This window comes from Tinamus guttatus, unplaced genomic scaffold, assembly GCF_059628265.1.
Source record: "Tinamus guttatus ecotype Peru unplaced genomic scaffold, ASM5962826v1 Tinamus_guttatus_pri_ptg000327l, whole genome shotgun sequence".
In the NCBI taxonomy this organism is placed as follows: domain Eukaryota; kingdom Metazoa; phylum Chordata; class Aves; order Tinamiformes; family Tinamidae; genus Tinamus; species Tinamus guttatus.
Window position 1 is genome coordinate 8,721,635 of NW_028288861.1, and position 23,568 is coordinate 8,745,202.

The 23,568-nt window shown below is 40.5% G+C and overlaps 1 protein-coding gene across 1 annotated transcript in view; it reads left to right on the forward strand.

The window, feature by feature from the left end:
* Positions 1-15,188, forward strand: part of TTLL5 (tubulin tyrosine ligase like 5) — a 122,807-nt gene extending 107,619 nt beyond the window's left edge. Inside the window, 3 exon segments of the mRNA XM_088529383.1 lie at positions 5,293-5,378; positions 14,897-14,932; positions 14,935-15,188. Coding sequence (XP_088385509.1) covers positions 5,293-5,378; positions 14,897-14,932; positions 14,935-15,035 — 223 coding nt within the window. The 3' untranslated portion in view covers positions 15,036-15,188.
* The last annotated feature ends 8,380 nt before the right edge of the window (positions 15,189-23,568 follow it).

Consider the following 23,568-nt stretch of genomic DNA (forward strand, 5'->3'; position numbering starts at 1 on the left):
TGAAATTCTAAACAACTTCATTATTAGAAAGCTGCTCCTCATGAGCAGTCTGGATTTATCCTTTGTTTCATCTATTATATCTTGTTCCTCCATCCTGAACCACTCTAAACAGTTTCTTTTGCAAATACTTTCCATCTTTTGAATATTCTTCTGCTTCTTGGAGATTCCTAGTATTGCTTAGACTTGTTGAGGTTTTGTTAACCTCAGATAGCAGTTCCACCTGCCAAGTCCTACTTATCTCTTGAATTTACTGTATTTTCTTCAGTTTGTCAGAGTGCTTGCATTGTAGCACCCAGAATTGTAATTTTTCAGTGTGGGACTGCTGTATCCTTAGGTTATGACATGGTAACTATCTCTCTCCATAAAATCTTAACAAAATTTTGGCTTTTTGGCTGCTTCATTTCTCTGTCGGGTCATCTTTGATTTGCCACCCGCGCTCACCATTAATTCATTTTGGCAGCTTTCCTGACCTCTTTCCTCAAAGAAGGTTGCAGTGCTATATATTATTTCCACAAGACTTGCACTCACTGAAACTAATCCCATTTTGTTCATTCTGATGCTACAACTCTTGTGTCTCATTTTTTACTTAAATTCCTGTAAAACAAGACTTATTTCTCTGTTTGTGCTTTGCACCTCCTGGCTGTTGTTGAACATCTTAATAAAAATCTTTTCAAACCTGTTTGTAGAATTTCTCCAGAGACTGGACTGGGAAGACAAATGAGAAGCAACTTTGTCTTTTTGACCTCTTCCTTGCATGCATTATCATTTCTCTCCCAGCCAGCACACGTGGCCTCCAGAAGAGGAGGGAAAGAATAAGAGAAAATCAACTACAAACAGAATGAGATGCTAAAGATGAACATTACTGACTAATTCCAAAACTATCTTGTAACTTGGACACTTCCCTGGTTAGAACATAAAGGAAAAAGTGTAATGGAACAGCCAGAAAATTCAGTCTTTTCTATTCCCATTCTGTCTTGCTTTCTGACTTTCAACTTGTAAAAGGTGGTAGATTGACTTTGTAATGGATTGTGTCCAAAGCAGACTCCTTCCTTAAGCTACCAGTACGGAAAACCGGGGCCCACGTTAAGGTGTGGAAAAAGACTACAGCAACTGGGAGGAATGGTTTAATATATACTCTATTCAGAAATGTAACCCCATAAAATGCTTTAATGGGGCTCAATTTTTTGATTAAATATGCTCAGATTACAAGTAAAAAGAACAGCTACTCCCACAAGTTGTTCTTTCCTTCCAAGAAGGTCCTTTGCAGTGTGCATATCACCATTAGTGTTTGCAGGTTTCTAAGCTATATTGTCTATTCCTGAAGAGACTTATTGATAACTGAAAGCAGAATTTTGAGACAGAGGTCACAGAAATAGCATTTGTGTAAAATGAAGCACATGTCCATGGAAGCAGCATTTGGTATACAGAACCTTCATATTACAGATTACAGCATGCAAAGCAGAAATATGTATTAGTTCTACGGTCAGAAGCCAGAGTATATTTGTTCAGATGGTAGATAAAAAGAAAATCTTTCTCCTTCTAAGAATGACTAAGTCACACTAGTGCAAAAATTTCTACTTATTATTCCTATGGCAACTTTTTAGAGAACTGCTCTCTAAGGTAAGAGCTGTGACAGCATCAAGCAAGGTGTGAACCGAACTGTTGGTCAAAGAAACCTTTTTGGAAAAATTCAGCCATTGATGCTAGGCCACTATGTACAAACAGAGGAAATACCTAGGAGAAAAGAAAAACAAGCACTCAAATCAAGATGTTATAAGTGAGAGATCCCAGGAAGATCACTGAGTTTTCCAGCAGTAGGCTGGAACATCAGAAACTATCAAGAATGTTGTTCAACATGCCATAACTTCATCTACTAAACTTTGGTGTAAATATTATTCCAGCTTCTCTATTCCAGAAGCTTTTTAGTACTCCCTTGGGAAGTCACAACACCTTGACACAAAATCTTTCCACCTTGTTGTTCTTTAGTGTATTTGCTTTGCATGGCACCAGCAGTAGACAACCCAAAGTTCTGCTCTGTTGTAACCAGTACAGAAATAAGGTAGAGATGGTGTGTTTCCGCAAAGTTCAGAAAGTCCATCCCACAGCTGGGTGATGTCCTGACTGCAGTCAGAAGTGGGAGCAGCCAGCTGGTTTTAGGCTGGCCCTAAGGTTTAGGACAGGCTGGCCCAGCCTGGCAACTATGGCAAAAGTAGAGGAATGACCACAGTGATGGCCCTGTAAAATGCTGTGGTTCTGCTTTGTTTCCTGTCTTTTCCATGCATGGTTAGTCAGTGGCATGTGTGAAGGGTCTCAAGTGAGCGAGCAAGCTCACTTCCACGCAAGCCGAGGGCCCGGTGTGAGGAGGACAGGCAGCAGGAGAGAAAGAAGGTCCTTGTTAATGGGACCCGTTTCACATTTTGCTACTGCTGTACTGAGGCATGCCTGCTTTTTAGCTCCTGATCATCTGGGTTAATCAGGTTGCCCAACCCTTGGACATTTTGGGCAGAAATAGGAATGCATCTAGGAGAGGTAGGTTGATTTAACACCCTGATACAGCTGTGCTTATGAGGCCTGAAGCTCTTAGCCCCTGTCTAGCCTCAGCTGATACACATGCAGAGATAGCCTGTCCAAGAACAACAAGCCTCCCTGGCTCTGCTCTTCACATCTGTTGCTGTCCTCCTGTCAAACTCAGGCTTTGCGTGACGTGAATTTGTCAGCATCATTTCTGTTCTTCCTGGCCCACTAGATTCATTCATAGCATCCTAAACAACTTGATTATTGCTATAAAGGTATGCAAAATGTAGCCAGGAAAATATGATTTGTCTTTCATCTATGCATCAAAAACATCCTCCAAATTTGCAGCCTGAGGTTGGGCAGCTTGGAGTTTAATGCCTAAATGAAGAAAGGCTGTGCCAATTTCAAGGACAGATTATGTACAAGAGACTGAAAAAAAAAAAAAAAGGCCAATGACAGATTTTTGACTGGAATGGGCAGTGGGGAAAGTCTGCTTTTTTGAGTATTAAAGAGGAAGAAATGGGCAATGTAGCAATGGTTTGAATTGGAGAAATGGAAGCAAAAATGACTCATTAAAATCAGAGAAATGAGAAAGACAGTGGGATTTTAGCCAAACGAAGGAGCAAGAAAGTGGAGAGATTAACTGTGTTTAAGCAGTGAGCATGTTCTGGCACTAGAATTTCTATTAGGACAGAGGGAACTTAAGGGGTGAACTTAAGAGTGGTGAAAGGACACAGAGGTAGATCTGAGAATAAGCTGTGTGGAGGTGACAGTTGAAACCATAACAGTCAAGATGAAGTGAGGCTAGAGAATATGAAGACCAGTCTGTAGAAGGAAAGCGATTCTCTAGAGGTAAAGCAAACTTAAAGGTAGAAGTGTGACTCTTCCCTGTTAACTTTTTGTTGTACTTGGTGATATTCCTGATGATGTTTTCAACCATTAATATTGCATTTTACCTAGAGAAAGATGACCCTAAATCATACAACATTAACAGCAAAGGCAAGCTAAATATGAACATGTAATTTTAAAGAGGCTTAGAGAGTACATCTGGATTCTCAGCTCCCAGGTGGACCAGTATCATCAGCAAAAGAAACCATAAGTACAAATCCAAAATTCTCTCTAAGAGGCAATGCACATAGAAATAAATACATCATTTGGCAATAGCATTTCAAACTATGATTGCATTGAGGTAAGGGGCTATGTTTTGCAAGTATTTCTGATATTGAAACTCCTACCCCTTCCCATCTGGACTTCAATTGATTACACTGAATTCCAACTGCAAGAAAATATGAGAGTCTGTCACTGGCCTTTTAACTGCCAGGAGCACCTGGTTTACTGGCAACTTGAAAACTTTGAAATTTGAAGGCAAAAAGTTTTAGACAACATTATAGAAACTGCGCATGTGTTCCTGGGTCAGTTAGTCATTAAGGCCTCATGTGGGGATTGACGGTTGCAGGGCTCTCCTGGGGGAAAGAATGGTGAGTAACTCTGCATAACGTAGCAGAGTTGAATGTGGGAAGGAATAAGGATTGTGGCAGAGAAGCAAGAGTGCTAAGTGCAGAAGGCTGGAGCGCTCAGAACAGTGCTAGGCTGGAAGAGCAGCAAGAAGGTTGAGGGAAGAGAGTGCAAACCAAAAATAAATGGATGGATTCTATAGGTTTTGAGAACCGAATAGATCCTGTTTTGACTCTCCTTGTGTATAAGCCCACTTTTACTCAGAAAGAGACGGTCGTGTTTTAGTAATCAATCTCTCTAACACAGGAAGCTTAGTTGAACCCAACAGGAAATAGTTTTACTCTCTCTCAAACGTTGAGCTAAATGTAGGTGCATTTTCGTGAAATCACAGAATCACAGAATGCTTAAGGTTGGAAGAGACCTCTAGAGATCATCTAGTCCAACCCCCCTGCTCCAGCAGAGCACGTGGCAGAGGGTGGCATCCAGGCGGGTCTAAAGATCTCCAGAGAAGGAGACTCCACAACCTCTCTGGACAGCCTGTGCCAGGGCTCTGTCATCCTCACAGCAAAGAAGTTCTTCCTCACATGGAGATGGAACTTCCTGTGTTTCAGTTTACACCCATTACCCTTCGTGCTGTCACCAGCCATGGTGGAGAAGAGCCTGGCCCCATCCTCCCTTCAGTCACCCCTCAGATACTTGAACATGTTAATCAAATCTCCTCTCAGCCTTCTTTTCTCCAGACTAAACAGGCCCAACTCGCTTAGTCTTTCCTCATATACCTGTTTGAGAACTGGCACTGCATTACTGGAGATGGAAAGACTTCCTCAATGCTTAAAATGATTAAGAAATCTTGCCTCAGTGAGTTGCATCTGCTGAGAAGAGGTGCAAGTACAATGCTTACATTTCAACATAGCGTGTTTTACCAGCCCTCTTGTGTGCAATTCTGTTCTATGTGTTGCTTAAACACTGTGCCTCAAACGGCTGGAGTAAGGTGATAACAGCATTACAGGTTGTGTTGTGCTTTGGCAGTCCAATGTAATTTCCCGTCTCATCCTTTAAAATCAGCTTCCCAGGTAGATGAAACAACTAAGTGCTTTAGGGGCAGTGAAGTCTTGGTGGTGGCTGGGTGCTCATCTGTCTCCCACTGCCTTCTTGGAGCGGTTTCCTGTCGCTGCCTGTTTTAAGCTACAGTCACACACAGCTTCATAGCTATAGTCCTAGTGTGATTATGTAAACTAAAACACTATTTTTTGTTCAAGACCTCTATTCTTCCTTGGTATTTCCCTTCTCATCTCTGTCTAATCTGATGCTTTTGCCTGTCAGGGTGACCTCCACTGAAAGGCAGCTAAACGGATTCCAGAACAGCCTTAACAGTGCTGCATCCTGTGAGCCAGGGACAAATTCCACAGGTGAGTGCCAGTCCTGAAGGGGGGAAGAGGGTGACGCTGGGGTGCTTTCGTCTCTTTTAAGAGCTGACAGATTAAAAACTAACGTTTCAGCAAAGAAAGAAGGGCAGCTGCTTGCTCTGCGTGTAGTGGTTTCTAGGTAACAGCCTGGGATCATCTGCCTAGGGAATTTATTCCTCCTGAGAGTAAAAAGATTAAAATCAAGGGAGCAAAGCCTGAACTTCATAGAGTTGGAAGAGGAAGATCCCTAAAACTATGGCTGGGAAAAAGAAAAACTTGGCTAAAATGGTCCCACTTTGCTTTGGGCTTTGACTCAAAGAAGCTCTGTTGTTTGAGTTTGGCCTTTTATAAAGGGCCAGGGCATTCCTTACATTTTTCTTTGCTCTTGCAGAAAAGCAAGAAAAGCCCCTTCAGAAAGATTTAATTGAGACCTGTGAATCAAGCTCTCAAAGGAAAATCACTGAGACCTATAGAATCAAATCTTTATCCTTCCCTAGTGATTACTTTATCCAGAAAGTCTCTGCTGATAGAATCTCAGGAAATGGGGAGCCAACCCATTTTTCATTGATGCAGAACCATTTTTGGTAGATTTTGGTCTTGATGAACATGCATGGTATTTTGCCCATGCCTTAGGGTAATTTGTGGTGGTGCTGTAATGGAATATATAGCCAGGTTACACTCTAGAATGCTTTGAAAAAATTATGTTTCTGACTTTTAATTTTGCTGTGAAAACCCTGAAAACACGACTTGGGTATCACTAATGCAGTGATTTCTGCTTGTGGTTTCAAAGGCTGAAAGAAAAGTTTGCATGGAGGTGAACTGCCCTGTTCATCTCTTGGTTATTTAGCTCTGAAACTTAAAGATGACATTTGCAGTATTGCTGTCAATGATTTTATTGCTGATCCTCTAGCACAAACATTTGGCTAATGCACATATTGTACAGTTTCAAATTGCCACCCACGCTTTACCACCTGCCAAAAACTCCAGCTATCCTACTAGAGATTTTATAGGGTAAATAACCATGGTCAATAAAAAAGACCCTACAGCGCATTGGAACATGAAATGTAGGGGTGGAATATAATGGAATTATCAAAATAAATAAAATAATGTCAAAATGTTAGTATATGTACAGTTGAGGGAAAAGTTCTGGTCTGCTGTGTAGCCTAAGCTGAGTTTTTAGTACGGTTCGTAAAGCCAGGTTACACACAGATTTATCCGTAAATGCAAAAATATTGGTCTCAGTATATGATCTAAGTGCTTTGCTGAGTGGATTTACATGGAGGTATTTGTATGCCTTCTTTCTCACAGTTTTTGGAGCTCTCTACCCTGTAACTTCTAACCTCTGCAGGAGACTCTGCCTCTGCTCTGAATACTCTTTCATACATGTGTTTGCAGTAACTGTAGGCAATAGGAGGGTTCTTTTTTTTTTTTTTTATCTTTCTCTGTTTCTGTGCAAGTATGTTTCTGTGCAAGTATGATTGTTAATAATATTGGTGGCAGAGAGCAATAACAAGTGCTGCAACAAAAATACAGCCTAAATAACAAACATGAGGATCATCACTCTCTCCAGGAGTACCTAGCATCCTGTGAGGACTGCGAACTTTACCTCATGTTTTCTTGGTCTTTTTGTTTATTTGGCTGATTTTTATTTTTTTCAGTAGTACTGTGCTAGCTGCACTAGGCTACAATCTCTGCATTTGAAGAGGAAAAAAAAAGGGGGAAAAAAGGCATTGAACCTGCATTTAGCTGAGAATGGCAGGGCTTAACTAGGACCTTACTTTGACTAAGGGTAGGCTAACAGAAGCTGCGTCATGAAGATAGGTCACAGAAAGCTTTCTTGTCCTTGGGAGACGCATATAACTCCGGGAATAGTGCTAAATACTGCAGTGATTAGACTAAGTAGAGCAAAACAGTGTTTGTTCTTGGAAAATGGCGGGGAATGATATTTTCTTCAGCTTTGCACCAAGCCACTGGTATGCGTCAGAGAATGCTGTGCCCAGTCTGTGAGTCTCAGAGACTGCTCTGGTCCTTCCTGCAGGAACAGCTGTTTTTCTTCTTCACTCTCTCTATTGATTGCTTACAATCAGCCCTGATTTCCCTCATCAACAGCTTGTTTGGGATTACTTTCATGTGTATTTAGTATCCTCCACAGCAATAGAGAGACTGAAAATACAATTCATAAAGCAAATTACAGAATAAATTTGATGACCTGCTAGCTTTCAATTCTTACAAAGTTGTGGAGCTAAAAGAGGAACCAGGCAGAACCTCTGCATAAAAATAAACATAAATGATCAAAAATGTCTGAGAAGATTGAATGGACCTTCCTTTAATAGGAGCCTGCGGGACAATTAATTTGCGAGTTGGCACAACCATTTCATACCATTGTATTAGGCGACTTTTGTGAAGAAAACATCCTGAAAGAATGAGGAAGTCATTCGACCAGCATAGGTCTGCCTTTGCAGCCCGTTGGACTGGGCCCTTGTGTGACAGGGCCTTTGTGTGTCAGTTTGGCCTGACCTTGTATGATGATTACTAAAGTCACTGGGAAGTTCTGTTTGTGTATCGGGCATCGTGGAGCTATATCAAGACAGACTTTGGAGCTGTACCTCATCACTCACCGTTTTGTGTTCTAGCAGGTGCTTTTGGATGAGTGTTGGCTCAGCGAGGGCGATCCCCCAAGGAAGAGAGAGTTGGGCAGTATGGAAGCTTTTAACCAGATTGTTCAGGGGGCAGTTCGCTGGTGGTTGGTACTGCAGCTGTGGAGAGTACAGGTTGTAGGTAAGGCTGAAGAGATCTACTCTTGTGGACACATCTCTTGAGGTGAAAGTATATGTAGAGTAGAAGTCAGCATTTCTGCCAAGTAGCCCAGGACATAAGTATGAGTGAGGCATGAGTACCTACAGACTGGAAGGTTTAAAATTCTAAATCTGTAAGCTGTCACTTGGGGTTTATGTGTAGTGAACAGACCTTCCCCTCAACTCTTGGAATTTTGAGTTTAACAAGTTATATTCTAGTAAAAAAATACTAAGAATTGCTAGCTATAGACAGCATTCAAAATACTTCTGATGCCATTTTGCACTGATATAGAGCACCCACAGTCACTGGTGTACTCGCGTGTGTGTTTTGAAATACAAGCTCTAGGACAGTCGTCACATTGCTGTTTTATCCTGAGGTATGTTGAGGGTCTCCCAGCGTGTTACTCTGATTGCTCTCTGTTTCATGGAATTTAACAATTCATTTAGTATTAGTGAAATACAATGATGAGAAATCCTCTGTTTTCCAGGCTAAGTATTCTAGGCTGGCTTTATGAAACTGTTTGATATGTGTACTCAGATGGTTCAGGAAGAAACCTAAGGGCTGGTAGGTTTTTTTTTTTTTTTCTCCTATGTATTAGCAATGTTAAGCATATGGAAACAGTTGCTCCATCTTGGATTTTTTTTTGTTCCTTTGTAGTAGCATTTAGTGAATAATATATAAATTATTTTTCTTAAGAACATTAAGTTCTGTGTTAAAAATGTGTCTGGCTTCCACCAGAATTTAACTTTTGAACAACTGGCAAGAAACACCAAGGAAGTTCTATAGCTAATTGGAAGGCCACATGCTTAGATATTTATTATATTTGTTCATCGTTTTATTCATGAATGCCAACAAAAGTGGGTTTTAGAGAGAAAAGGGAACAAAGGGAACTTCTATGAAAACAGAAGAGTGTAGCCCCACAGCTTTTCTTTTCCTGAGCTTGAATCTTATCCGCAGCAAGAGCTGGGGTGCAGGAACAGTCTGAAAGTTTAGTTAACCCTTCAGTGTAGTTGTGGAGTGGATGCACAAGGTAATGACCTCAGCTGATTTGATTTGTAGGAGTTACAGCAACTATGAGAGAAATATATCTCGTTGTGTTTCTCTCTTTCCTCTGCTGCCAAATTCTTGAGTGTTTGTGAGATTCTTATTTCTTTTTTTTCTTTTTTTTTTTTTTTTTTTAAGCTCAGAACAAAGACTTCCTCCAGGGTTCTATTTTCCCATGGCAAAAATATAATAATGTGCTAATAACCTATATAATTACAGACAACTATGAATCATGATTAAAGCTGTGCATGACTGTTGCCTGGCTCCAGACTCAACAGGACTTTCACCTTTTCATTCTCAGCGATGCAGTTTTGTTCTGCTAATGTTTATGTTGCTCAAGTCCACTCAAGTCCACATGGCTTTTCAGCTAAGTGTGATGGGGACAAAAGAACGTTGGAGTTACTGATTTGGGAAGCTAAAAGTTAGTAATGTGCTATCAGTGTCTGAGCACAGTGAAGGCTCCTAATTCATGTAAATTCTTATTTCTATCTGATCTGGCCTAAAGAATGAATGCAAAATTCCTTTTTTTTTTTTTGTTTTGTTTTGTACTTTTTGCATAAGATTAGAGTCAAAACTCAGTCCTTGTGAGTCCTAGTGAGCCAGTGAGGAAACTTCTTATGCTAGGTATGCAGCTGTTTTTATTGCCTGTGATTCCCAAGTACTTAACCTGAGTTAGTTACAGGTTGATGCACTGTTGTCTGCTTACTTGAGACATTCATCTGGCTCCCCTATCTTTCTGAATGCCAGCTCCTTAAGGTATGAGACTCTGAAATTAAAGTGTATCATCATCTGTGAAGGCTTAGAATTGGATTCTGAACTGCCAGGAAACTAGTTGAAGGATATTAGGATTCATGAGCTGTTTTGACCTCATGTGTACAGAATGCAGGCTACTGCTCTCTAGTTTTCTAGTGATTCCCTTCTTTAGGCTTGCGTGGGGAGAAGTGCCTGAATGTCCAGTAAGTAAGATGAATGTACAAGCAGCTGTGGTCAGGTAGAGAGCTGCTTAGATAAGTATTATTCTTGAAATCCAGACTCTTACGTAAATTCAAGGAAAGAAATTCAATATTATTTGTTAGATCTAACAACAGAAAATGCCCTGAATTTGGAGACTCTTTTATCAGCCATCCTCTCCTGGTTTTCTTGGAGCGAGGGGATGCATAGCACAGCTACTCGCATGGCTGGTGTCAGACCCCAGCCATTTGTTGCTCTAGAGTGGAATTCCCAGCTGCCCAATCCCAGCCAGGCTTCCTCAGCTCCTGCCAGGCTCTCTGCAGCCTCAGGAGGCAGTAGGTGTTGAGCACCAGTGTATTTATTTTTATATTGATACCACATTCCCTAGAGGAACCTTGGCTACGGTTTCAGCCGGTCTCACTACACTGACAGTATCTTTCCGAATCCTTCATCAGGAGCAGCTGGAAGCAGAAATCCCTCAAGTTTCCGCACTGTGCCTCCTCCCACCCACTAATCCTGTTAATTCATCTCTTCTTTTGCTACCCTTCTGGTCTCCTCTCATTGCTGTGACTGACTGCACAAGTGGCCTTGACTTTGAAAGGTGACCTTCAAATGAGCACCTCGAGTAACCTCTGCCTCAGCTTCCTTTGGCTACTCAGGCATATGAAGTATCTTATGACATGAAAGAGCAACTTTTGATGTCACCTCATTGCTTATCCTAATCTAGGAATAGAATAATGATGAGCTTTTCCCCATAAATCTTTCGAGACCATCCTGTCTGGCTGAGAAGCGCTCTGCGAGTTGCTGAAAGGGAAGAGTGGTCTGAATTCCAGCACTGGATCAAACCTTTCCAGCGCAGCCTTTTGCCCTGCAATACAGCCTTTGGCAACAGTGGTAATAACATTCTGTCAGCCTCTCTGCCCTCCTGTAGTGCTGGCTCCCTGCAGAGAAAGGGTTGTTGAGAAACACAGTCCATTTCATCATACTTTGGAAGGAAGTGGAATTTGATGTGGGTAAAGATGAGGTGAATCCTGCTATTGTGTATCCCTTTTAGGGAGGGCAAAGAATCAGTTATAATGAAGGGTGTTTGGTTTCACATTTGTTCTTGGAATTATCTTTCTAAAACCATTGTTCTTTCAAGTATCACAAAAACATCCAGGAACTTCTTTGTCTCTCCTACTGACACCTATAGTTGCATAAAGAGGGTAAACGGGCGGAAAAGTTCCTGGTATAGCTGTTAATGGATAATTATTCCAGTTCAGATTAGCCTATAGCACCAAATGGACCAAAAGAGAAAAAAGGAAAAGAAAGATCTTCTCCTTAACACATTTCTTAGTATCCTTTGGAGAAGGGAGAAACTATTACTGTATGACTAACAATCAGCAGATAATATTGATGTCTTTATCAAATAACTTTAGAATACAGACACCATCAAGGTGCATCTCTTAAAATTAACAGCAGGACATGCTTATATTTGTCTGAGTTTATCCACTTACCAAAAAACTGTGTGGAAGTCTCATTAAATCTCAGCAGAGTATAAAACTCTTTTCCAAAAAGCAGAGTTCTAACCCTTTCTAAAACAATATTCACGAGATAAAGTCAAACTCGCCCCTCACCTCTTAGCTAGAACTGAGGGTTGTGTTCACTAATGATCAGAAATTACGTGTATTCCTTACCTTGGGAGAACAGCCTGCTTCTCATACATTCAGTCCTTCCTTTTTTTTTTTTTTTTTTTTCCTTTTTCGCCTATGAAAGGAAGGAGCATTTTCTTGTGGTTACTAGTCACATTCTCTTGAAAGTACATTCCAAGTCCCTGGAACACTGGGGAAGGAGGGAAAGAAAAGGAAAATCTAGAAATTGGCTTCCTTATTTAAGAACTAGATCACAGCTTGAATTTTAGGATCTTTCACTTTTGACAGACTCAAATAAAGCTCCTAAGTGGGATAAGTAATGGCTTCAGGCAGTTAACATTTTGGCCTGACCTGGAGCTGAGTTTTGTGTGTTCGCAGTAGTGAGATGATGGTGAGCTGCCTGAATTTATTTGCTCGGTTAGAAATGTCATTCAAAATTGGTGTGCAAAGACTGGGAGAGGTTATATAATTCCTTGGATTCTTCTGTCTCACGTCTTGGCATTAAGCTACCTGTAGAGCGGATGACTCTACTCATCCAAAATGGATTTTGTTTTCATCTGGCATTATTTTATACTGGGACTAAAAATAGAAGCCTAAATGTGTGTGAATAGGCTAAAAAGTGTCTAGAGTTAGGAAATGTGTAGGGAAGAGCCAGAGAAGAGAGTGCTACATCAAACCAGGGAGTAGGGAGCTGCATGAAGACTGTTAGGTGGACAGGGGCATTAGCAGTCGGAGTGAGGAGCCCACCCAGTGTCCTGTCTGCGCCATGGAGGGCAGGGGAGGCTTTCACACCTTCAGCTGCATTTGCTAATGAGGCCACTAACTGCTCCTTTCATGCAGGGAGGTTTCACTCAAATGAATGCAGCTGTGTGTCCCAATTTGTCACCTCCCAAGTAGAATTTCGTGAGTTGGAACTGCTGCTTTCCCTTGCTTGCCCAGTCCAGCAAGCCAGCTTGAAACTGTGCCAAAAAGATGGGGGAGGAAAGGTTGGCCTTCAGCTGTCCTGGCTTGCTAGTGTCACTCACCCAAGGATATAAATAAGCTCTATCCATTTATCATCTTTCTTAGTTGTGCTATGTATTATCTAGAGAACGCTGGGCATCAGTCTAGGATTAGAAATTCTCTCTGTGCTTTGGGATAAGAAATATAAGTTTCTAGGATTATTAGAGCTTTTCAGGGAGAAAGGAAATTCCAGGTTTTAACACTGGTTTGAGAAGGTTTGACTCAGTTCAGCCTCACTGTGGGTCTGATGAAACAGCCCAGACTAGCTCTAAAAAGTGTTAGCCCAGGTCCCTGACCAGTGCTGTCAGTCAGCCTGGTGCTCTGCTCTATCTCATTCCTGCTGCTTGGAAGCAGGGCAGATTAGGTGCTGGTATCTGACCTAAACTGTGCTGGGAAAGTCTACATGGCACTGAATTTTATTGTGCCGATATGCCATAAATATCTTTACACAACTCCTATGATATTTCCCTGACTCAGATTCATATTTATAAAATCTGATTTCTTTCCATGTGTTCTTAGTACAGAAGTATTAATATTTTTGAGGTACAGTCATGGATGACATAATAGTATGTAAATATGTGGAAAGATAAACAAGCAGATATTTTGTTCTAACACCTCCTGTCAGGCAGAAATTGAAGGAAATTCATTCTGTTATATGTGGTTAGTCACTGCAATGAATGTCTTCACCAGAGAGAATCAACATTTCTCGACTAGTATCAGGTTTCTGTTCCCCTTAGTCAACCAGAGCCGCTGGAGAGATGAACAACTCACGTTTAGCTTAGACATGGTAAAACTTCACGTACATGTATACATTAATGTTTATGAAATAGATTGAATTGCAGCGGTGGCCGCAAGTGCTCCTATGGTAGGAATCCACATATTTATATGCAGACATAGGAATGGCCCTCTCTGCATGGAGTCTGCAAGGTGGCCTCACGAGAGGAACTCATACAAAGTGATTGCAGTTCAATCTGTGAGAAAAGGCAAACTCTTCTGTGCCTTTCTGTAGGAGAAGAAAGGCTCAAAAGTCTCTTCAAAACAGGAAGATGAGGTTGAAGTTGGCTGCCTTTCTCATGTGCCTTTGTTTCCTTAATATCAGCAGATTGCCAAGGGATAGGTTTCTGGACTGGTATCCTATCTTAATACACATAGTTGACAGTTTGGTTCCTAATCCATGTTCCAAACTTTCTGTGCAGTGACACAGCTGGCAGTCCTGCTCTCTAAACATCTTTCCAGATCCTTTGTGCTCTGTGATGTTTGGCTCTATGCTGGGCTTTCAAGGAGAGCATATTTTTAAAAATCTAGCAATATTTTTAATAAACATAGCTCTCAACAACTGTCACTCACATGTAGGAGCAAGCTGATGTGCTAAATGTACAGGACAAGCTTTACCTAGTAGATTAGCCATAAGATGCAGACTGTCCAAAATAAACTTACTCTTTTCAAAGTGTTTTGGATTTTTCTTTTTAAAGGAATGTCTAAGGACTCCTAAGTAAAAGAAGTAAAGATGACATTAATGTTTTTCTGTAATGTGCCTGAGTAGGAAAATGCTGCAGTATGTAGAATTAAAATCTCACTTTAATATTGGGAGGAAGAAAACTCTTTCTTATCCACAGTTCATGCCTTTCAGAGATCAGCTTTTTGACATACCTCCTGCTTTTTACGCTCTCATCTTTCCTGTACCCACATGCTCAGAATCTTTAGGAATCAGGCATTAAGGATTCCTATGCAAGCAAATGAATAATGGACATAGAAAGAAAGAGACAAAAGCATGCTGATAAAAGGTAAGGGATACAGAACTACTAAACGAGCATGTGAAGAAATGAGTGAGATTGGGAAACAGTGAAAATAGCAATCTAGGCTTGAGAAGAATACCAGGATTACATTTTCAGGCAGTAGTTCAGGAAGTTAGGTCTGTCATACTGATCTGTGCTCTCATTTCTTACTACAGAGAGATATTCTATTAAAGGAGACCAGATTTGTTCTGGTGGCTAGTTCTGAGATTTGCAGGCCAGTGCAGCAGTCTTGCAAAATATACTGCCCTGTGATGGCTCAAACGCTTTGCTCTGTGTGTTTGTTTGTTTGTTTGTTTTCCAGCCTCTACTCACAGTGAAGGACTAACAGTGAACATCAGGTGAGGAACCCGAAGCCTTGCCTTCAAGTGTGGAGCAAAGGGAAAAGCAGCAATGACTGCTCGTACCACCGTATTCCCCATAACACCCTGAGGAAGATCTGATGAGAAGAGAGGAGAATATCGGAACATCTGTGGAAGCCGGTGATAGAACTGTAAACTGGTTGCCTCTGAGAGCTCCTGCTGAGCCTTGGGGTCCCTTCTTCAAATCTCTTTCTGATCACTGCCCATGACATCGTTCTGTAAGACAAAGCTCCTCAGACTGTCTGCATTCTTCCTAAAGCCCAAGTTTGAACATAAATCTCATTTGATCCGCCATTTCAGTTTGTGTTAGTCTTGTAACAGCAAAGATTCTCTGCTCTCTTTACATGGCAACCAGTGGAAGAGAAAAATATTAGAGCATAAGACCAGAGACATTCTTGTTGGTTGCCATCTTGGATTTTGGCACAGAGCCATGGAAATGTTTGGTTTGAATAAAGTCATTTCATTTGTTTGTTTTGGTTATAATTTCAGTTATTAATTCACACCCCCAAAATATTTGTTTTTATATTGGACAGGATGTTAAATCAGTCATTATGTTTCACAATTGGATGCTGATATTCTGCGTGGCTTACTTTTATGTTTTGATTTCTGTTTGTTTATGCTTTATAAACTTTTTCAAATTGGCTGATGTTTTCAGACCCAGGCTTGAACCCTAAGGCCCAGGTGGCTCCTATCAGTTGCAATAGTGGCTTAGTGAAGCACTCCAGTTAAAATTTGCCTAATGCTGTGAAACTTAATTTGTTGTGTTAGACAACATGAGCAGCTGGAAATTGTTTTGGAGAGAAGATCCACCCATCCTTTAAATGTGCAAGAAGCAGCTTCAGCTTTGGCTCATTCTTGGTGCCATGTTAAGAGAAAAAAATGTATGACTTTCACAGTGTTTTCTAACTTCTCCTGGAATGATTATAAGTGGAATGATTATAAGAGATCTGGTTTTCAAGGAGCATAAGAACTTCCTCTTGTTTATATCGATTGGATTCTATCAGTGTGTTTGATCTGTTTCCTATTCTGATGGTCTCCTGTCATTTTTACCCTGTATGATCAGTGCTAGGAGATCATTTTCATGTGTTTGCACATAGATTATGATCAACCCAAATGGCTGATAAGAAAAAAAGTGTGTCGGATGGGAAAAGTATTTTCTATTGCAAAGATTGTGTTCATGTTCACACTTTGGGTGTGCATTCATCCTGTCATTCAAGACCAGATAAATTCTGAGAAGATGAAAAAATCATGTTCTTACCCCATTAACTTCACTGTCCCCCATGCTCCAGGCATGAATTCATAGGACAGAATGTGTATTTTGCTACTTCTGTTCCACTCACACATGAGACAGAGATCAAATACTTCAGTTGTTCAAAATCCAGTTCTCTGATGTAGCTGTTTCCATTCTCACTTCTTTGGCTTCTCTTTCAGTTCCTGGACAGTTATGATCCTGATCACTTTCTCTACATTTTTCAGCTGTGTCCTTCAAGAATCTCCACAGCATTTGTTGGCTGTCTGTGCCTCATCACATAACATCAGTGACAAAGATTTTTGTGAGAAGATAGCTTTGTGAATTTGTTTTCAAATCCTGTCTCATATGTAATCATCAAATTTCACCTATTGGCCTGTGGGATAGATGTTTCTACTATTTCTACTGGTCCACTAAGTTGTTAGTGGTTCATTATTAATGAAAATTCAGTTGTAGAACTTTTTACTTCAAAAATATTTTTAATTTAAAATTATTCTTCAAAATTGAAGTCCTTAGCAGCTGTAGGCTTTAAAACCTCAGGTATATTTTCTCATTGCCTACAAAACCTTTGGAAGTCTCCAACTTCTTATTCCACAAATATTTTAGGGATTGTTTCCTTATAAGATTTAGCTTCAGAAAATAATTTATTCTCCACCTTACTTCCTCTCAGATGATATCCAAGATATCCTTACTCTGCTGAGTTTCATATGCAGGATCAAGCAGCTATAGAACCAGCCTTTTCACTTCTGTGCAGCAGTGACTTCTCTTTGTCATGAAAAGCCTAATATATGGTTCATTAAAAAAAAAAAAAAAAAAAAAAGAAGGTGACCTATTGTCACTGTCTTCAGCACTGACAGGTAGCTGTCATGTCTCCTTTGGTGCTGGCTCTGAATTCTTTTGAGGTCTGTGCTATGGATACAGCCTAAACTGTCACTAGATACAGCCTCATCTTGATATTATGCACATCCTTGTAGAACCCTCATCCCTGTTTTGTTCAGGCTCTAGTTACTTCACTTAGGTTGTCACAACAACCTCTGAAAACTGTGTAGTGGTTTGGAGGATAGAGATCTAAGTGCACAGTTAGCTCAGGAAAGATGGTGATCTTCAGAGGAGTGTTTGAAGGAACTGTTTTTTGCATCTTTGTCTGGCAAATTACCATCTTCTGCTGGCTGAGTATGGATGTAGACTAATTGTTTTGTTACCTTTGCCAGTCTCGCATCCTGATTCTGGAATAAGGTGTTGCTCTCAGTTATATCCAGTGCATCTCCTCAACTTCTTTAATTGTGTGTTAGATGCATCCAGCTACATCTGCAACTTTGATGACCAAGTAGCAGTATATCAGACATCTTGCCTCTAAGATTTGGAAATGATCAGAGGAGTGCATGTTACAGTTTAAGACCCTTCTTTTGAAGAGATGTATTTTTCAGCTTAAGGAACAGCCAAGCCTGACATCCTCTGCCCCCTGAAAATATTTCTTCTGCTTCCAATAAATTAAAAAAAAAAAAAAATTTTAAGACTGGTCCTTTACCTTGGGCCAAATGAGCCAACCTTGAGCTCTTCTCAGCCTTGGATGTGCTAGGGCAGCCAGACCATCAAAATAAATGGCAGATATTCCATTGCCTTGTGTATCTGCTGCTCCCAGCTCTCAGCACAGCTATCGTTAACTTGGAAGCACCTGCAGTAAGAATAAGGAACAAATCCAACAAGCTTAGTCTCCTCTTTTTAATGCCTCCCTCCGCTTCTCAGCCAAGAGTCCATTTGTGTCTTTGTGCACACCAGATGCTGCAAGCTGAAGATGACCTACCTGTTTTGACTATTTCACAGAATCACAGAATGCTTAGGGTTGGAAGGGACCTCTTGAGATCATCTAGTCCAACCCCCCTGCTCCAGCAGGGACACCTAGAGCACGTGGCACAGGGTGACATCCAGGCGGGTTTTGAAGATCTCCAGAGAAGGAGACTCCACAGCCTCTCTGGGCAGCCTGTTCCAGGGCTCTGTCAGCCTTACAGTAAAGAAGTTCTTCCTCATATGGAGGTGGAACTTCCTGTGTTTCAACTTACACCCGTTACCCCTCGTGCTGTCACTGACCACCATGGAGAAGAACCTGGCCCCGTCCTCCCTACAATCACCCCTATTTGATGCTCTGCTACTTCCATATCTGTCCCTTTTCAGTGTTGTCTGTCAGAGAGTTTGCTTCAGAAAGGTGATTCAGTAGGGAGACCTAGAACCATTTCCTTCCCATCTCATAGAAGGTTTTCCGCAGTGACAGAGGTGAAAGGAGAAAGGAAAACCATTTGGACTTGTAGTAGTTGTGTATTGCGGTAAATTATATACCTGCTTATCAAGTGGAGATTAGTTCTTCTCTTTGTTTTTATGACATTTACTGCTAAGTTCTCATTGGTGAGTTTCATCAAAAGTGCCTTTGTCTACCAGAAGAAATTGCTGATGCAAAACCCTTAATCTTTCAGTGTCTACTTCAGTGGTAAGACGGCGTAATACAACCAAGGGGTTCTCCTCTTCTCTATCACTCCCTATTTGGATTACCTCTATGCTGCAGAGACTGTTCAAGTGGACAGAGAATCAGAATTGTTGTTCTTGAAAGGAATAAGGCGCTCACCTTAGGTCCTGAAGGTTAGGGTGCTAGAAAGCTCATACAAGTGTTTTGTATTATATTCCAAGGCACTATGCTCAGTTGATGGGCACACCACAACATACAAATTAAGGGAGGAGGATGAGATTGTTTCCCCTCTGGAAGCAGTTTATTTTTACTTGCCATATCAATTATTAACTTTATGTAGTTCATTTTCTTGGACCTTAAAACAGCCTCACAGCTGATTTGAGTGCTTTCTCCCAATGGACCATCAATGAGAGATCCTGCTGTGACACTAGACAGGCTACTTAGTCTTGGATGCCAAGGGGACATCATAAAATTTCTGTCCTCGAGACTAGATGCTGTCTTGGACAAGCATGGTCTGTTGGATATGACTCATTCTGAGGTCTTGGATGCTGCTGTACACATCTCTAATTCTGGTTCCACAGAATTGTTAAGAGGTTTCGGTATCAAGATTTTTGTTTTTAGTAGGAGTCTGTACCATATGTCTCATAACAGAATAAGGACGGTCTCCTCATGCATAGACTTGAATTGCTGATGATACTGGATCATTTCTCCTTGTTATCTGTGATGGGGATCATCAGCATGCAGATGAGCTCACAGAGCAAGGCCAGGTTCTCAGTCTGCGTTCTTTTAAGCCTGTCCATCTCATTACGACAGTGATTCTAGTCATCTTGGGTTATTTGCTGGAAACTAAAGCAAACTGGGCTCTGACTTATTTTTGTTAAAGTTGACCAAACTGCCAAGGATTTTTTCTTTTCTTGAGTCAGTCTTACATTTTCTTTGCTGTTCATGAGCATCCTGGGCCCTGTGCTTGAACTTTTGACAGGTTATTTGAGGTATCTAAAATGCTTTATTTCTGGACACCTTATTCCTATAGATCTGTCATGAGCTTGTCCCAAAAGCAGCTGAGTTTTACTTAAACCTGGAGCTGACTTCCTTGCCTTCTTTCTAGAATCTCGTGTTTATAGAGTTAAGACATCCTTGCTTATGCTAAGGATTCTGCAGAGATAAAATAAGACTGTTTTGATGCTTGAGATTGGTTATACCAAGAGCAGAAAAATGAACATTTATAATCTAATTCAGAAATTGTTAAATTGGGAAAGAGATGGGTGAGGAAGAGTATAAGGGATAAGGTGAAAAGAGAATCATTCACTACTTCGGAGCATCAGTTGAAATGAGCACGTATCAGGTTCAAAGTAAGAAAAAAGGGACGACTTCTTTCACAGTATGTAACTGACCTGGAGAATCCCATGTAACAAGATGTAGTAGATGCTAAAAGTCTGTAGTTTCAAAATGCAAGTAGACAAAATCATGAAAAAAAAAATATTATGGAGTATTCAATTTTAAATCCAGAAACCGAAGAGGACATTTCTAACACTTCTGAGATTGCCAGGTGAGTATTCTGGGGCAGTGTCACCATGTGTTTGAGCACAGAGCACACTGAGGGTGGATGTGCTCACCCACTGTACATCTCAAAGAACTATAGAACATGGTAAATGTTTTCTTCCCACATTAGCACCCTGCCATCCCTTCCCAAAGAATGTGATCAGGTTTCCCTACTGCATAGAGATGAGCTGTTAGGAAGTGCAAATTCATCTTCTCCAAAATTGTTGGATTCTGACTTTTTACAACAGCCTCTAAGTGATTTTAACATAGAGGACAAACTCCACTGAACTAAGGTGACAAACAAGGCACCAAGCCTGCCTGAGGAGTCTGCTCTGTCTGTTATCTTACCAAAAAAGGATTTTACTGTCTGTCATTGAAAAAGAGCTTTCACTGCTGTTTCCAATTTGAAGGAGAGAATCACTGATGACTGTGGAGACCCTGTTGTGAATTTTTTGCCAGTGGTATTCAGTGAATCATAGTCATTCCCTAGGGGAAATTGTGTACTTAACTGAGCCTCTTAAAGTCCACGCCTACATTGAACAAAATGAGCTTGAAAGATCTCGTGTTCTTTGAAACAGGATAGCTTTTTTATCTGACAAATAATTGAATTGGCCTTAAAAAAAAAAGCATTAATTTAGAGATTAAATATTAAATCCTCCATTTGTTTGGGGCAGGTGACAGAGGTGCAGTCACCTCTAAGTAAATTTCAGGATTGTATTTGGCCACTGGTGTACTGGCTTTCCAGGCTATGCTTCAGACTTGCTCAGAATGCTAGAACGACTCTAGGAGGTTTGTTTAATCTGGTGTTCCTGCATAAGTGTTTTAGAAATTCTCATTTTGCTATAATTAAAGCAGTGGTAAAGTGTATTCTCCTTTCCACAGGCAAAGTGGAGACAGTTTACAGTATAGATATGCTCAAAAGTTATAAAATCACCTCAAAAAATGTTGGTATTATTGATCTAATCTTATGTCTCCTGTAATACCATGTCAAAAGTCATGAAGGGGTCTTTGGAAAATGCATTCACTACCAAATCCAAAGGTTTGAGTGTTGTCGCTTCCTCTTTCTGGTATAGAAAGAACAATCTTTTTGCTCCGACTGAAGGGGAAAATCATTCAGGATTTTTCCCCCCTATATGTTAACTAATCTCTAGTTAATATATAGGATTCACCTCATTAATATTCAAGTGCTTTTCCCATAGTTACGTGAACTTCTATGCTGTAACAGATATATCTAACATCTGGGACGTGTCATTCTTACAAGTGTCTAGATAGGCTGCTATGAATATACTGGGAAAGCTAATGCAGCTGCAGCCGTCACATTAGTGCTGCTAGTAACATTATTTGTGCTTCCAGTTACATGATGCTTTCCCAATTCAAACTGGGTCTCTGCCTTCCTTCCTAAAAGTGTTTTCTCTCAACCATTGTTTATTGCAGAAATTCGGTGTGAAGTGTGTTTTGTCTGTCCTATCAACTGTTTTTTTTTTTTTTTTTTTTTATAATTATCTACGGATCTTGTGTTTCTGTCTGTCTGCTGAAGGTTTATTATGAAAAATATATAAAAGTAAAGATTGGTGGCTTTTTCTGCCAAATTGTGGATCTCCAAGTTTTCTTAGGTATTCCGACTGTAACCAAAATGGTTTGGCTAAGGGCAGGTTAAAATAAAGGAGAGCTTAAAATGTGTTGTCAACACACTGTAAGTGCTACAAAGCCATGTTTCTCTGAGATATTATTGCTGTCTCCTTTATTGGTTTTGTTCGTCTTTGGTGTATGTTCTGTTAAATTGTTTCCATCTCTTCAGAGTAGCATAGCACAGCACTCTGCATAGCAGTACCAAGCGAGATCTTCAGATCCTGAGGTATAGTTAGAGATTTCTGTAGCAAGTGCCCTTTGATGGGGAGGATGTCAAATTGCGTCACTTAAGGCAGCTTGCTGTGAGACCTCTTCCAAAGACACTGGTGAGTCAGAATATCTGCTAATGCTTTCCCTCACAATTTTTTTTTCCATAAATCTTGGGGAATTGTGGAGCTCTCCTGAGCATCTAGTCCACCTGCAAGAAGGTTTCAGTACTTTGAATGACCACAGATGCTTGTCTCAAGAAAGACCTTAGAATATGGTCACCAAGACATCCCCTAGTCATTATACTATATGTATTGCACAAGTCCTGTAATAGTTGTCCCTGGCTGCACAGTATATCTTTGCTTTGTTTGCTTTCCCAAGTGAAAAAAAAAATCCTCCTTTCAGAATATCAAGAAATCTCTGTTTTGATGAGATCCAGCTGGCTTTTTTTCATGAAATTATGTACATGCCCTGATCCTGATATATTAATGTAATGCCTTGTGCTACTTTTGGTATTTTGGTAATTAAGGAATATCTGTGCACAGCTAGTGAGAAATGCCTGTGTGTTGATAAATCAGAAGGATAGAATTCATTTTCACCTTCTGCAGCATGCATAGCCCTCACGTGTAACTCTTTCTTGCATCAGTCTTCATGGACAGCAATGAGGTATCATCCTGCCTGGACAGCCAAGTAGAATGAGAGATGAAGAGTATTGCCCTGCATAAAGACCCTTGAAAGGAGAAGTTGATCTCTGTCTTCAGAAGGTACTGCTTGAAGTACTGGTATTCCTCAATGTAACTCGACAGTGCCAGCATGTACCGCAGGGGACAGAGCCTCTGCCTGAAAGCTGTTTAAAAAGCCTGCAGGATGTGGGAAAACAAGAATACTTTTTTTCCTTTTTTCTTTTTCTTTTTTTTTTTTTTTTCCACAAACCACAGCTGTAAAGAGCCTCTCTTTTCTACAGGATATAAAGGTCTGTATTCCTAAGGGTATTTTCCATTTTTTCCATGAAATCCTAGCCCAGTACCAGCAAAGGCCCAGTTGCTTGATTGAATGCTTTCAGACTGTCTATGCCATCTTCCCTATGCAACTTAGCCCTAGGTAAGAATTGTCTAAAAGCAGAAAAGTAACTGAGGTCTGTAATATTTGAAATTGGTCTTTCCTGAAAACACACAGTGACATCCACAATACTGGGTTTTTGTTTGTTTGTTTTTACTGAAAATAGGGGCATAAGTGGCATTCCAAAAGTAATACTGTCATTTTGACAAGTAAGAGAATGACAACCATTACATGACAATTTTAATTTATCATCTCTCTCCTTGATGCTGTATCTAAGGTCATTTCTAAGGCAATTTCAGTCTCCCACTGAGCAAAAACTGTCTCATCTCTTCTGTGTCAACTTGTTGCATGATAAAAGATCTTGCATTTGTACAGGGCACCTGGAGCCTTTCATCAAGAGAGAACGAAGAACTCTAAGCTTAGTTTCTTCCAGTCTCGTATCAAAGAATGAACCAAGGCTTAAAGTCATT